General features: G+C 36.6%; 1 protein-coding gene across 13 annotated transcripts in view; it reads left to right on the top strand.

Moving 5' to 3' along the window:
- The window catches only part of Pbrm1 (polybromo 1), a gene marked incomplete in the record, with an annotated part of 135,009 nt that overhangs the window by 55,206 nt on the left and 65,277 nt on the right, over positions 1-14,526 (top strand). For 10 of the 13 annotated variants that reach the window (XM_013515575.1, XM_013515583.1, XM_013515582.1 and 7 more), the window contains 4 exon segments: positions 529-573; positions 6,314-6,590; positions 8,035-8,140; positions 11,733-12,375. In XM_013515575.1, coding sequence (XP_013371029.1) covers positions 529-573; positions 6,314-6,590; positions 8,035-8,140; positions 11,733-12,375 — 1,071 coding nt within the window. 13 annotated transcript variants of the gene reach the window in all.

Genomic DNA, 14,526 nt, shown 5'->3' with positions numbered 1-14,526 from the left:
AGCAATAACAGAATAAACTTGGGTTTGAGTTGTAAGCATAAGTGAACATTAAAAGATTGAGAAAATTAAGTCCCTTCCTTTGGTCTATAACAAAAGAAATAATATGATGAACCTTTCAGAGCTAGTTAGGTTGAGAGGGTTTGGTAGTATGATACAGACTTCTCCAGAAGTCAAGCAAACAGCAGCTCAGGAGGTGAAGTTACACTTGGCAGGGAAGTCAAGGCCAAATTTTCCCAAGTACTTCTTGACTCCTGTTGTGTATGAGTCTCTTTGTCTTATTTTTTAATACAAAAAAGTGTGAGAAAAATTGATTATGTTGTCTCTTTATGCTAGGAGTATGTTCTTTTCCCCTGTCACTCTACCCAAAAATCTACTTTCTGTCTTCCATTTGAAATATTCTAGCTATTACAATCTTTTATCCTTTGGGCTGAAAAATCCTTTTCTCAACCATACTTGGTTTATGCATGATCCTCCAATGTTGCTTGTTTTATTTCTCTTCACATTTAATGTTTGTTTCTGCTTTCCCAGGAACACTCATGACAGTGAGATGTTGGGTCTCAGGAGGCTATCCAGGTGTGCAGTCCTTTTTTATGCATAAACATTCTTTTAAAAGTATAATTCTTCTGTGACATGGTCAGTACTGACAAGGTGAACAGTAAAGTCTTAAGCATGTGAAGATATTGTGGTGCCAGTTTAAATTACAGATAAAGAAAATAGTACAGTTTAGGAGTCCATGTAGTAAGATAAGAATTGGCTAGCTCTAGATATGTTCAGTATTAGCTTTAATTTATTGCCACCTTGCCAGGGACAGGCAACTTCATTAATCATTGTGCCTGTGCTTTTGTAGCAAAAGCTAGAAGCTGTTAATAGGTGGCATTGTTGGTGATGGGTTGGTGGGTGCTTTCAGGGATGTCTTCTTGATTGGGGATGGTGGAGGGATCAACATTGACAATCCAGATGTCAGCGCATGTGGGCTCTTATACATTAGGTTAGTGTTTCTTGAACATAGATGCATCTTCTCAATCTTTGTCCTGTCCATGCCTTGTTTCTTTAAATGCATCCATTCTTTTGCTGTTGCTTTAGATTTTTAGAAATACTTCTAAGTTGCTGTGTCACAGTGCTAATAATAATTGTGTAGTGCTTTTGTTTTCACATTTCCCATCTGACTTGCAGAGTGTCAGTTGCTTACCAAACACCAGACCTTAACAGATCATAAATAAAAACATTTAGTCATCTTTTTTACTAGGCAGGAAGTTAGTGGTCAGGGAAAGAGGAAAGTTGAAAATAAGTGGAATTATATGGAAGCAGTGTAGTAAAATAATTGCACAGAGGACACAATTGTGTATTTATAAAAATGTTGCCCCATTGCCCAAATAGCTTTAGGTACGATTCTGGGACTTGTCTTTCCTTGAAAGTTAAATATTCCAAAGTCACTAATATGTTGCTAACATATCTCTTCTATTCTACCAAACTACTATTACATTGTCATCTTCCTAAGGAAAAAAATTTTTTTAGTTGATTAACTTATGAAAAAGCCCATAGATTATATTCTTCTATGTCTTTTGTAGTGTGTGGGACCAACTCTGGTTGTTAGTAGAAGTGAAAATGGGGGCTTCTTGGGACACTGTTATAACCCTGAGCTCTGGAGACTGGAATGCCCAAATTCAAAGCCTACCTGTTCTTTAGCTCTAGAGTCTAAGTCTCATTTCAATTTCTTTAATGGAAAAAGGAGATGATGACAGTAACTACAGGTTACTGTAGCCGAGGATGCAGTTGGTTACTATGTATAAAACTGTTAGAACTGGGCTACTGGGGCTAGATTTAGTGAGTACTTCGTAAATGTAGCTCTATGTCTACAAGCAGTTCCTGTTGACGTTAGAACTTTGCAGATTTTAGTTTTAGTTCTTCCTTTTCTTTTTCTTTTTCTTTTTCTTTTTTCTGTTCTTTTCTGTTCTTTTCTTTTTTGAGACAGGGTCTGACGATATAATTCAGGCCTTGGACTCACTGTGTAGTGCATACTGGCCTCAGCCTCTTAGCAGTCTTCCTGCCTCAGACTCCTGAGTGCTGGGATTTTAGGCATTCACTAACACATCTGACTAGTTTTAGTCAGATAATACCAGTTTGGGAAGACTCATTGGAAAGGGTTGAATGATGAATGAAAAGGCAGATAAGGGCTGGGGATGTAGCTCAGCGGCACAAACGCCTGCCTGGCAAGCACAAAGTCCTGAGTTTGATTCCCCGTGCAAAAAAAAAAAAAAAAAAAAAAAGTGGATAAAGTACAGCAATCTTTGTAAAGGAAAGAACCTTTGAGTTTGCTTAATTCCATGGCAGGTACTGCTGAAGCTCTTGTACCAGGGAGCTAAGTGCTAGGAAACCTGAAAGTCTATGAACAGTGTAAACTGATTAGAGAAGACCTTGTTAAGTGCCATCTTTTAGGAAAATGACAGACATGATAAAAACAGTGTGGTGATTCTTAGCTGATTGAAGTGTCTGCTTGGATTATTCGCTTTATGGCCTCAGCTATTCACTTGGTCTCTAAAGAATAGCTCATTTCTTACGTCTCCAAAGTTAGGATAATAACTGTACCTAATTCTGAAAATATGAGAGTAATATTTCATAATGATAGAAGTGTTAGCTATTACTATAAATATAAATTTTATTGGTTGGGGCCAGGAATATAACTCAGCAGCATAAGTGCTTGCCTGGCAAGCCTGAGGTCATGAGTTTGATTCCCTGTATTAAAAAAAAAAAATTTTTTTTTAATATATATCAAAATAAGAGTTTGGGTTGAAGAATAATGATAAGGACATTTGAGAAAGTGGTTAGCCACAAAGATATTAAGTTCAGGATTAACATTGTAGTATGAACAATTAAAGGCAAACCAAATCTGGAAATGCCTTGGATATCTAGACTTTGGTCATAAGCTGGGAGGAGCAAATGGTAACTGATTCCCATATTTCAGGGTTCAGGATGATACTAAAAAATCAGTGATTCAGAACAGAACCCTAACTAGTCAAAATCTTTGTGCAAATTAGAAATAGTACCTGTTTTTTAAGACATTTGACTTTTGTGTGTTGGAAAATGGGTGTAATGTACTGATATTTTTAGTACAGGACCCTTTATGGCCCATCTCTTGTAAAATGCTAAAATTATATATTTAAAATTACAGTAAGAGGGCTGGGGATATAGCTCAGTGGTATAAGCACCTGCCTGACAAGCGCAAGGTCGTGAGTTTGATCCCCGGTACCGCAAAAAAAAAAATGTTTGGGGCTGGGGATTTAGCTCAGTGGCACAGCGCCTGCCTGGCAAGCGCAAGGTCGTGAGTTCAATTCCCAGTACCAGAAAAAAAAAAAAAAAAGAGATAAAATTACAGTAAGTCTCCAACTTATGAATGAGTTCCATTCTGGGAGAATAGTTCGTAAGTCAGATTTGTTTGTAAGCTGATAAAGTGAGTCTTATATAGTATACCTGTGATGTTCACAACTCCAATGTTTATAAGTTGGACACTTACTGTATATATTTATTATAATAGTGTATATGATTTGACTTAGTATCCTCTTAAGTTTAGTCCCTCTTACGTTTGAATGGCCCTGGTTTTGAACTCCCTTAAGATGTATTTTACTTTAGTATATTCATAAGTACTGATTTTTTTTAAAAATTATTTTTCCAATTACAAATTATAATATTTGGTTTCTTCTCCAAAAATGGAGGAGTCAGCATATGGTTGATCAGTTAATAGTTTAAAGGAAGTGGAGAAATAGCATTCGTACAAGGGTTCTAAGAAGAAGCTGAAAAACAAAGATTGAAAAGAACAGCTAGGGCCGGGGGTATAGCTCAATGGCTTAAGTGCTTGCCTGGCAAGCCTGAGGTCGTGAGTTTGATTCCTGGTACCAAAAAAAAAAAAAAAAGAAAAGAACAGCTAGTGTGCACAGACACCTATGATCCCTGCACTCTGGGAGGTTGAGGCAAAAGGATCAAAAGTTCAAGCACATTCCAGGGAACTTAGTGACTTAGCAAGAACTTGTCTTTCAGCTTTTTCTTGAAACCAAATTAAAACTAAGAGACCAATAGTTCTCATTCTCAAAGGCAATAAAAGGTTCTGGAAAAATGTAAACAAAATAACAAAACTAAATCTGTTAAGAATCTGTTCACTTATGACCCTTGCATGGAGGGTAGAAATCTATTTAACTTTTTTTTTTTTGAGACAAGATTTAACTTTTTTTTTCTTGAAGTATATTTTAGGTTGGCTTTGAACTTGTAGCAGTCTTCCTGCCTTGGCCTCCTGGGTGTTGGTATTACAGGTGTGTGCCACCACGCCTGCTTAGAGCAATTTCTTATCTGCAACTAGACATCATATTATCAGTATGTTTCATTCATAGCTACTAAGAATCAAGGTTATTGGCATTAGAAAAATGGACCATTTGCTGTTCTTTTACTTTGTTTTGAAAATTCAGTTAAGAACATTTCCTTTTCTTAAAAACCTCATAAAAATCTGAATTAAAATGGTCCTGGTGGTACATACCCTATAATCCCAGCACATAGGTGACTGAGGCAGAAGGGTCAAGACTTCGAGGCCAGCCTGTGTGATGCCAGCCAGTTCAAGATCCTGTCTCAAAACACAAAAATGCCCTAGATTCAGTCCCCTATGAGCATATTTGTAGCTTCATACAGAAAAGCCTAGTGGCAATTAGGAGTAGTATGCTGAATTCTGAAAGGTAATAGGGAGGGCTTTCAATGGAATAGGGATTGACTTTGTTCTGAATTGATTACTCAGATCTATGATTAGGGCTTCAGACTGGAATTATTGAGTCTTCCTTTTGTTTTGATTTAGTTGGGCTAAAGACCAAGAATGAGAGAACTCTTATATCATCATTGCATGATGCCTCTTTACAGAAATAGTATCCACAGTGGAAACATTTCCTAGATTATCTAACAAAAACACAGAGACACAAAAGAAATGATGGAAGAAAATGGCAAGAATAATCCCAGGTTCATATGGCCCAGCAGTAGAGTGCGTCAGAGGATTGGATTGAGACCCATATAGACACAAAGTATGCTTCCAGAATAAACTTCCTTTTCCTTACAGGGTAGGATACAAAACATTTACCTCAAAGTGCTATATTGTAGGCTTTTTGTAAGTGATTGCTGAATAGAAACAAAGTTGTCATTCTTTATTACATACCTGACTGTTCACTTGAAGACTGCTAGTTAAGAATTTAGCTAGAAAGAAACTCTTTACCAGTGTCTGGAAAACTATAAGAACAGTTGAACAGAATCATTCTGGGCCAGGTGTGTAGGCACATGCCTGTAATCCCAGCACTCAGGAGGCTGAGGTAGGAGGATTGCTGCAAGTTCGAGGCCAGTATGGACTACATAGTTCAAGGCCAGTCTGAACTGTATAGTGAGACCCTGTCTCAAAAAACCAAAAAAAAAGGAAATCGTATTGAAAAATCATCTCTTCTGATTTTCTGAGCAGCTCACCTTGGGGAAGTCATTTGCCTTTCTGGGCCAGTTTTCTACAGATGAGGCCAAGTGCTGTCTTGGGCCCCTTTTGAACTGTGGTGCTAGACTGTTGTCCCTTGTACTTTATTCTATACCACTCATCAGTTTTTCAGCGTCATATCTCACTCAGGGAATTTGGAAACAAGACAGGCATTCACACTCCAGGGTGAAAACTTACAGAGCACTCAGATCAACCGTAAACCACTTGGTTAAGTAATGCTGATGGAGGGAGGCAACAGGAATTGACCCTGACGTAATCTGTTCAAAGAGTCTCACACCCACTATAGAAACACTACCCTGGTAGATAGTCTTGCTTTCTGCCAACCAGAATATACGTTATTTTGGTGTAGTTAAAAGGTAAAGCATTTTTCTTAGTTTCAGTGTTCCTTTTGTTTTTGATTTTTGGAAGTGAAGATTTTATTAACAATAGGGAATGGTTAGTTTTATTGTACAATTGCTCTACTTTGACTTAAAAACAAAGAACCATATTTCATTTGATGATTGACATTTCTTTTGATGTTGGACAAAATCTTTTTTTCAACCATTGCATTTCATGAGATATTCTGAACAGGTTTGCTGCTCACAGACTGCCTCTGCCAGAGTCATTTATGTTTTTACTATTTTGGAAAATTTTCCTAATATTTGTTTATAGCTTCCAGCATGTTTACTGTGTTTGTGGCGTATGTAATCAATACATTGTAATCTTATGAAGCACTGCCCACACAACTAATTTGTTTCATTTCATATTCATCCTTGTATAAAGAAAACTGAATCTGTTACCATTTTTCCCTTCTACCTCCCCCTTCAACAGTAAAAAGAACATAAGAAAGCAGCGAATGAAAATCTTATTCAATGTTGTTCTTGAAGCTCGAGAGCCAGGTTCAGGCAGAAGACTTTGTGATCTATTTATGGTTAAACCATCCAAGAAAGACTATCCTGATTATTATAAAATTATCTTGGAACCAATGGACTTGAAAATAATTGAGCATAACATCCGCAATGACAAATATGCAGGTGAAGAAGGAATGATAGAGGACATGAAACTGATGTTCCGGAATGCCAGGCACTACAATGAAGAGGGCTCCCAGGTGAGGACAGATAAGGTCCTGCAGTAGACAATTTTTCTTTTGGGTACTAGTAGAATAATGTATTTTGAAAGGCCAGCTCTAGACCTAACCTGGATTATTCTTGATGGCTGGGTTCGTCTGTTCTTAATTGTTTAAAGTGAAAATCATCCTAGACCTGAGTCCTGCCTTGCCAATCCCTATGCAGGTTTCCTAATCTGTATTTTAGGAATAACGGTAGTGCTTATACTGGGGTTATTTTAGAATTTTAAAAAAGATAGTGTATACTGAGCATTTAGAATAGTGCTTGATACTGAATAAGTACCCAAAAGAAAGCCAAATAGCATGAAATCTTTCAAAAGAAAATTTTTTTAATAGTGCTGAGCTACACACTCAGACATATCATCATTATTATTACTATCTTCAATGGCCATACTTCTTCAAAGACAGCACTTGAAATTGTGCATTTATATGAGAATCACCATAATACTCCCACCAAAGCACCTCTAAGTAATTGATTTTGGTATGAAGCATCTTGATTTTCAGATTAGTTGGCGGGGTGGTGGCAGTGCTTGGGTATTGAACCCATGACCTCACTAACATTTTCAGTCATTTATTTCTTTTCTTCTGCTGTTACATTTGAATATAAAATAAATTATGTGTTACTAAGTATGGTGGTGCATGCCTGTAATTCCTTATACTCAGGAGGCCAAAGCAGGAGGATCACAAGTTCCAGGCTAATATAAGAAACTTAGTGAGACCTTGTTTCAAAAATTAAAAGCTGGGGATATGCTCATTGGTAGAGCATATGAAGTACATAAGCGCTGGGTTCAACCCATGGTACTGAAAATAAATATGTACCGAGAATATTTATAAATCAAAAATGCTGCCTATAATAGGAGTTAATACTGTTCTTAGCATCACTGGGCATTATACCACATATCACTGGTAGAAGTAAAAGCCCCACCTTTAAGAGTGGTGACCAAAGAAGAGAGGTCACTTACTCCCTCAACTGACCTGCTTTGGTGGGTGATGAAGGGAAGGTGATCTGCTGGGGAAGTAGGAGGAGGCAGCTGAAGGCAAGGCCATTAGGTGAGTAATCTTGTTCTTGGCTACATCTTTTTACACTGGCCTTTGTCTTCAGAGAGAGAGATCCTTAAGCAAAGTTTGTTTTTGTTTTTTAACAGATCAGATTCTAGGCTGCAATCTCAGGTTTGAGATTTAACAAAATTTAAGCTATTGCTTTCCAGCCATCATACATTTTAAATCTCTAATTTCCATTGGGGTGTCTGGTACCTTAAAGGTACAGCGGAAGATAGGTTTTTGAGGAAAACAACATGTAAATATGTTTTGAGACTTCTCTTAAAACCTGCAGTGATTCTAAACTTTTTAAAAAATTTTTTTATGAATGTATGTTATACCTTCAGAGTTTCCTAGAAAATAATCTTCAATGTATTTTGGAATGCAGGTATATAATGATGCGCATATCCTGGAGAAGTTACTCAAGGATAAAAGGAAAGAGCTGGGCCCATTGCCTGATGATGATGACTTGGCTTCTCCCAAACTCAAGCTCAGTAAGACGGCATCACATTTTGTTAATATTTAATTAAATGGTGAACATATTTGAACTTACTGGCACCCCAGCAAGGGGTTTCTTCCCTCTTTTCAAGCACACTTTTACTGTAGTTTAAGTAAATAGTGAAGAAGGGTTGGAGAATAGATTGTAACAGCAAAGGTTTTGCTTGCTTTCTCAAATACTTACGGCGAACATTTCCTAAACATTAAATAATAAGAACAGATGTTTTTGCTATATCTGAAACCTGTAAGACAGTTGGGACAATTTCCTTTTGTCTTTGTTTATGTATGTTTGGTGATTTCTAGAATTAAAAATGACTCCTAGCACGTCCTACTGGACAGAATTTAAGGGTAGAGCTGTGCTACTCAGATATTATTGTTTCCTACTTTTGAAAGGTGGTTTTATTAAAATTTGTGAGGAAAAGGACAGCGAAAGTAACTAATTCCATTAAACTAAATGAGAGATTTCTGCCTTATTTAAAATTATGAATAAAGTAAATACCAAGCAAATGATAGTGATTTGTCAGATATTTTTTAGAGCCATACTTGCTTTGTAAAAGGGAAAATAAGCACCTCTTTTTTCATATGAAATGATTGCAAACTGAGTTTCACAATTGCATTGAGAATTATTTGTTGCTGAATAATGATTCCTTCTTGTTAAGACAGACATCTTTTCGTGAAATTGTAAAAGCATACAGGTGTGCAGAAATGCAAAACTTAGTCTACTTTGTAGGATTAAATACCTTTCAAAATTAGAAGTAATTCTGTAAATCAAAGACTAATGGTAGTATAGTAACAACTATCTAAATAATATATTTAAATATATACTTGTTTTAAAGGGAAAGGGATTTTTTTAATTAAGTGTATTGCTACATTTTAGGTACACATAATGATCACCTTCATCATAGGAAATTTGTACCTGTACATGGTATACCTTGATCCTTTTTTAGGAAAAGGGATTTTAATGTGAAATGTAAATTACCTTTTTTTGGCGGGGTATGGGGGTGGGTTCCCAGTACCGGGAATTGAACTCATAACCTTGTGCTTGCCAGGCAGGCGCTGTACTACTGAGTTAAATCCCCAGCCCCTAAATTACCTTTTTCTTTATGGTTTCTTGTGGGGAAAAAAAAAGATTTTTTTGTTTGCTTTTTTGAGACAGGGTTCACTATGTAGTTCAGCCTGCCCTTAAACTTACTATATACTCCTGGCTGGCCTCAAACTCTCAGCAGTCCTCCTGTTCAACCTCCCTAGTGCTGGGACCACAGGCATGCACAACCACACCTGGCTCAAAAACTTTCAAACATACACAAATGAAAGAATTAGTACAGTGAACTCCCATGTGTATGTTACTTAACAATTATCAAGTTTATGCCACATTAATTTCCTATATCCTTAGTTTTCTTTTTTTTTCCTGAATTATTTTATTTTATTTTATTTTCCTGAATTTTGTAAAGCAAATCCAATCATCATGTTTCCACTTCTGTATAGTTGAGTGTAATCTCTAAAATATGCATTTTCTACCTAATAAAATTATCAGTAGTTTTTGGATTTCATTTAATATCTAACAAACTTTGAAGTTTTGTTGTCTCACAAATGTATTTTTACAGTTGGTTCCATCAAATCCACATCTAATTAAGCTCAGTATATTAGATTTGACTGCTTTGCCATTTAACTCATAATCTAGAGTCTCTTCTTTTCTTTCTTCATGCCCATTGGTTCATTGATGCAACCAGGTTACTACATGAGGTCCCAAATTTTGGATTAGAAAATCTGTTTCCTTATGATGTCAGTTAAATTTTTTCTTTATCCCCTTTGTTTCTTATAAATGAAAGTTAACTTGAAAGGCTTAGTGAGACTGTTTTAGCTTAGCAAGGATACGTCATAAGAGGTTTTCTACACTTGTATGACATTATGTCTGTGGGTCTTATCTGACCTTCCCTCTGCCCCACTTAAAGAAAAAGGTTTTTGCTGTAGTTTCCCAGTCTTAGATTTTGCTCATTCATTGAGTCCCTGTGTTGTAGTGTAAAATATTTTCCTATCTTTTGTATTTTCTATAAGTTGGTAGTTTGAGTCAGAGTAACATTCAGACTTGAAACCCTGTCCTTGGCACGAGAGCCAACTCCATAGATGACGCGGCATATTGTATCTGGTTGTGTCTTGCTGTTAATGTTGTTTGATAATGGTGAACTATTCATTAATCCATGAAAGAATTAAAAATGATAATTTAATCATTTCTTATCATTTATTAGCCAAAATACTTTATATAGAGAAACTTTCCTTTATCCAATATTTGGGTACCAGTGGTATAGTTTTTTGTCTATCTTGGTTTTGAAATTGTAAAAGCTTGATTTCCTCTCCTCCTCTTTTACTTACTAGTTTTCAAAGTAATGCATTAGTTAACTAGCATCCTCCACTGTTACCCAGTTTTTTGGGTTTTGGGGGTTTTTTGGTACCAGAAATCAAACTCAAGACCTTGTGCTTTCTAGGCAGGTGCTATGCCACTGAGCTATAGCCCTCACCCCATTTTTAAAAAATTATTATTAAAAACTACCACATTTATGCTGGACATTGTGACATATCCCTATAATCCCAGCACACTGGGAGGCTGACGCACAAAGATTGCAAGTTCAAACCCAACCTGGCCTCCTTAGCAGTTTAACAAACCCCAACTCAGAATAAAAAGTAAAAATAAGAGCTTGGATGTAGCTCAGTGCAGAGACTTCTGGGTTCAACCCTCAGTACTGTAAAAAGAAAGAAAAGTAAATTTTTAAAAAAGGTCTGGGAGTGTAGCTCAGTGCAAAGACCCTGTTTCAATCTCTAGTACTGCCAACAAATGAAAAACTACTTGTCTCAAAGATATTGTTGAGTTTTAACCAGTTGCAGTTATTGTCCTTATTGATGCTTAGTTTGTCTCAGGCTAGTGCCTACGTCCTTTTGACATGACCATAGTAGGAAGTCACTGATAGATTCTTCAATGTTTGGGATTCCAAGATATACCAAACTGAGAATCAGCTGTTTGCCAGGAAGTCCTGACCTTTTTGGGTTTCTGCTAAAAGGTCAGGGGTCCTTGACATTAGTATTCAAGACTACTATTTTAAAACTATAGTCTGGGATATACTGGTATGAGTTGATAATTGTTTCTAGACTTTTCAGTGGACAAACCTAAAAAAAAATTATGTGAGTTTACATTTAAAATACATTATAAACTCAGGTGATACTTTTATTTGAAATTTGAGGCTGCAAGGTTTTTATATATGTCCTGCATTTTAACATCTGTATCTCTTTCTCCCATGATGAAAATCTCAGTTCTCAGGTGATGGAATTACAGTGTCACATAGCTACTTACTTGCTTTTATGCCACCTTATTTATAGCTACCTCAGGAGTAAAAATTCTCCCACCAAAAATATTACTGAAAACAGTTAAGGTTATCTCTCACTTCTTTTCTATAGAACCTGTTTCACTAAAGACATATTAATTTAAGCCGTTTTACAAATCATTTGGGATAGACCCTTCCTTATGGTTATACTACTAGCTATGTAAAGTTAGGTTTCTATCACTTTATCCATTTAACCTTGTAATTCTTTTTTCAGGTAGAAAGAGTGGTGTTTCTCCTAAAAAATCAAAATATATGACTCCAATGCAGCAGAAATTAAATGAAGTTTATGAAGCTGTTAAAAACTATACTGATAAGCGAGGTCGCCGCCTCAGTGCCATATTTCTGAGGCTTCCCTCCAGATCTGAACTGCCTGACTACTATCTGACCATTAAAAAGCCTATGGACATGGAAAAAATTCGAAGTCACATGATGGCAAACAAGTACCAAGATATAGACTCTATGGTTGAGGATTTTGTGATGATGTTTAACAATGCCTGTACATACAATGAGCCTGAGTCTTTGATCTACAAAGATGCCCTTGTCCTACACAAAGTCCTGCTTGAAACTCGGAGAGATCTGGAGGGAGATGAAGACTCTCACGTCCCAAATGTGACTTTGCTGATTCAAGAGCTTATCCATAATCTTTTTGTGTCAGTCATGAGTCATCAGGATGATGAGGGAAGATGCTACAGTGATTCCTTAGCGGAAATTCCTGCTGTGGATCCCAACTTTCCTAACAAACCTCCCCTTACTTTTGACATTATTAGGAAGAACGTTGAAAATAATCGCTACCGGCGGCTTGATTTATTTCAAGAGCATATGTTTGAAGTATTGGAAAGGGCAAGAAGAATGAATCGGTATGTTTTCAAAGCCATTTCTTTTTGAGGAAATCTGTTATGTAATGGAAATAGATGAATTAAAACTGCTTTGATGTACTGTTTCATCTTAGGTACATGATTATAGTTAGTATCATACTATTCTGAATTCTAGGTAGCCAAATCTTCTTAAACAGCAAGTATATCCTTCGAGGAAGAAGAGGGCACACTACTGAGTCATCTAAATTAAGGCCAGTACAAGGAAGGATGTCAAAATTGAATTCATAGAAAGCATATACTTAAAATGACTAAAGACAGAAAATGATTAAGAAATGAATGTAGTGCATTTGAGAGACGAGGCCAAATTGGAGAGCCCTGAAGTACCATATTTAAGAAATATTTGGATATTAGGGATATAAATAGAGAAAATAGGTAGTATTTTGTAGTCAAAATCTATTGGAGGTTTTCATTCACCAAGTTTTTATTGGGTGCCTATCAAATAATGAACATATTGTATCCATGGGATACACCAGTGGAACAGACATAAGCTCCTGCTTTCTTGGGTTTAAATTTCCATTCTTATACTGTTAAGTAGTTCTTAGGTCTAAAGCCATTCTGAGCTGGACGTGGTGGCACACTCCTGTAATCCCAGCACTTGGGAGGCTGAGGCGGGAGAATCACTACGAGTTTGAGGCCAGCTACACATAGTGAGTTCAAGGTCAGCCTGAATTACATAGCGAGACCCTGTCTCAAAAAAAAATAAAACAAAAATAAAGAAAGCCACTGAGTTGTTACCCTCCGTCCCCAACCTCATCACATCTGGGGTTCTGTGAGTCTTTAAATAGTTGCTGGTAACTTTGTTTATATTTATTTTATATAACATGTTTATTTTAAGGAGTAAGCAGATTTGTATCTCTAGGAAATGAGTTCTTTTCATTCTCCCATTTGTTTTTGCTTTTGAGAGCTAGAAGATAGAGCTGGGGGTGCATTTATATGAGACTGTGCTACAGATACACCTTCTCTATCATACCCAGAGCTTTGCTGAAAAACAGAAGGGAATCCATTCTTATCTTCATGAGTGAAGGTAGTATTGTGACTGGGCAACGTAGTGAGTTAGGCCTTTTCTCAAAAAATGAAAAAGGGCTAGGGCTTTATCTCAGTGTAAAGGCCCTGGGTCTCATCACTAGTACTGCAATCAGTCAGTCAGTCAATAAATAACTATAATCACAACCACCACCCATGGGCTGGCCATGGTGGTGAACACCTATAATCTTAGCTACTAAGTGTGCTGAGGCAAGAGGATCACAAGTTCCAGGCCAACCTTTGAAGCCTAGTGAGACCCTATCTCAAAAAAAGGCCTAGGAATATAGCTCAATGGTAGGGTGCTTGCCTAGCATGTCTGAGACCCTGGGTTCAATCCCTGGTACTACCAAAAAAGAGATTGGATGGATAGTTCAATCCCTGGTACTACCAAAAAGAGATTGGATGGATGGATGGATGGATGGATGGATGGATGGATGGATGGACAGATGGATGGATGGACAGATGGACAGACAGACAGATAGATAAAATTAAAAGAGAAGTCACTCATTCGTGGGAAGCCAAGAATAAGAAAAGTGTCAGTAGTCTCTTATAACCTTATTTCTGTTCACTGAATGTCTGCCTATATAAAAAGATTAGCTACCAATTGAGAGAAAGAGTTAAGTTCTTTTTCCATCTTAAGATTTTGTTCTTGTACATTCAGTGAATACCTGGTTTTTTAGATTAACAAATTTTTTTATAATGCTTTGGGGAAAACAAAGATATATCTGTATGTCAGGTGTTCAGTGACTTGTACAAACCTTCGTTATTAAACCAGGTACTATGATGGAAGTATGAATCCGCCCTTTCAGTGTAACATGGATTACTAAATGTGTATTTTCAGTTAAAATTTTATCCTTAAAATTGTAAGCTATTATAAAATAATTTAATTTCAAGAAAAGAATCTTCAGTTATATCTGTTTGGGTTTGATTTTTTTTTTTTTTTTTTTTTTTTGTACCAGGAATCGAACCCAGCATTTGCCAGGCAGGTGCTTATGCCACTGAGCTACATCCCTGGCCCAGTTATATCTATTTGGGAAAACGGGCATCGAGATAATGTTTTTATTGTTTGTTTTATTGTTTTATTCCTACAAGTATTAGCAATCCTGTGAT

This window comes from Chinchilla lanigera, unplaced genomic scaffold (genome assembly GCF_000276665.1).
Source record: "Chinchilla lanigera isolate Chin_1 unplaced genomic scaffold, ChiLan1.0 scaffold00029, whole genome shotgun sequence".
Classification (NCBI taxonomy): Eukaryota; Metazoa; Chordata; class Mammalia; order Rodentia; family Chinchillidae; genus Chinchilla; species Chinchilla lanigera.
Note: the sequence above shows the minus strand (reverse complement) of the source record. Positions and strands in the feature narration are given on the sequence as shown.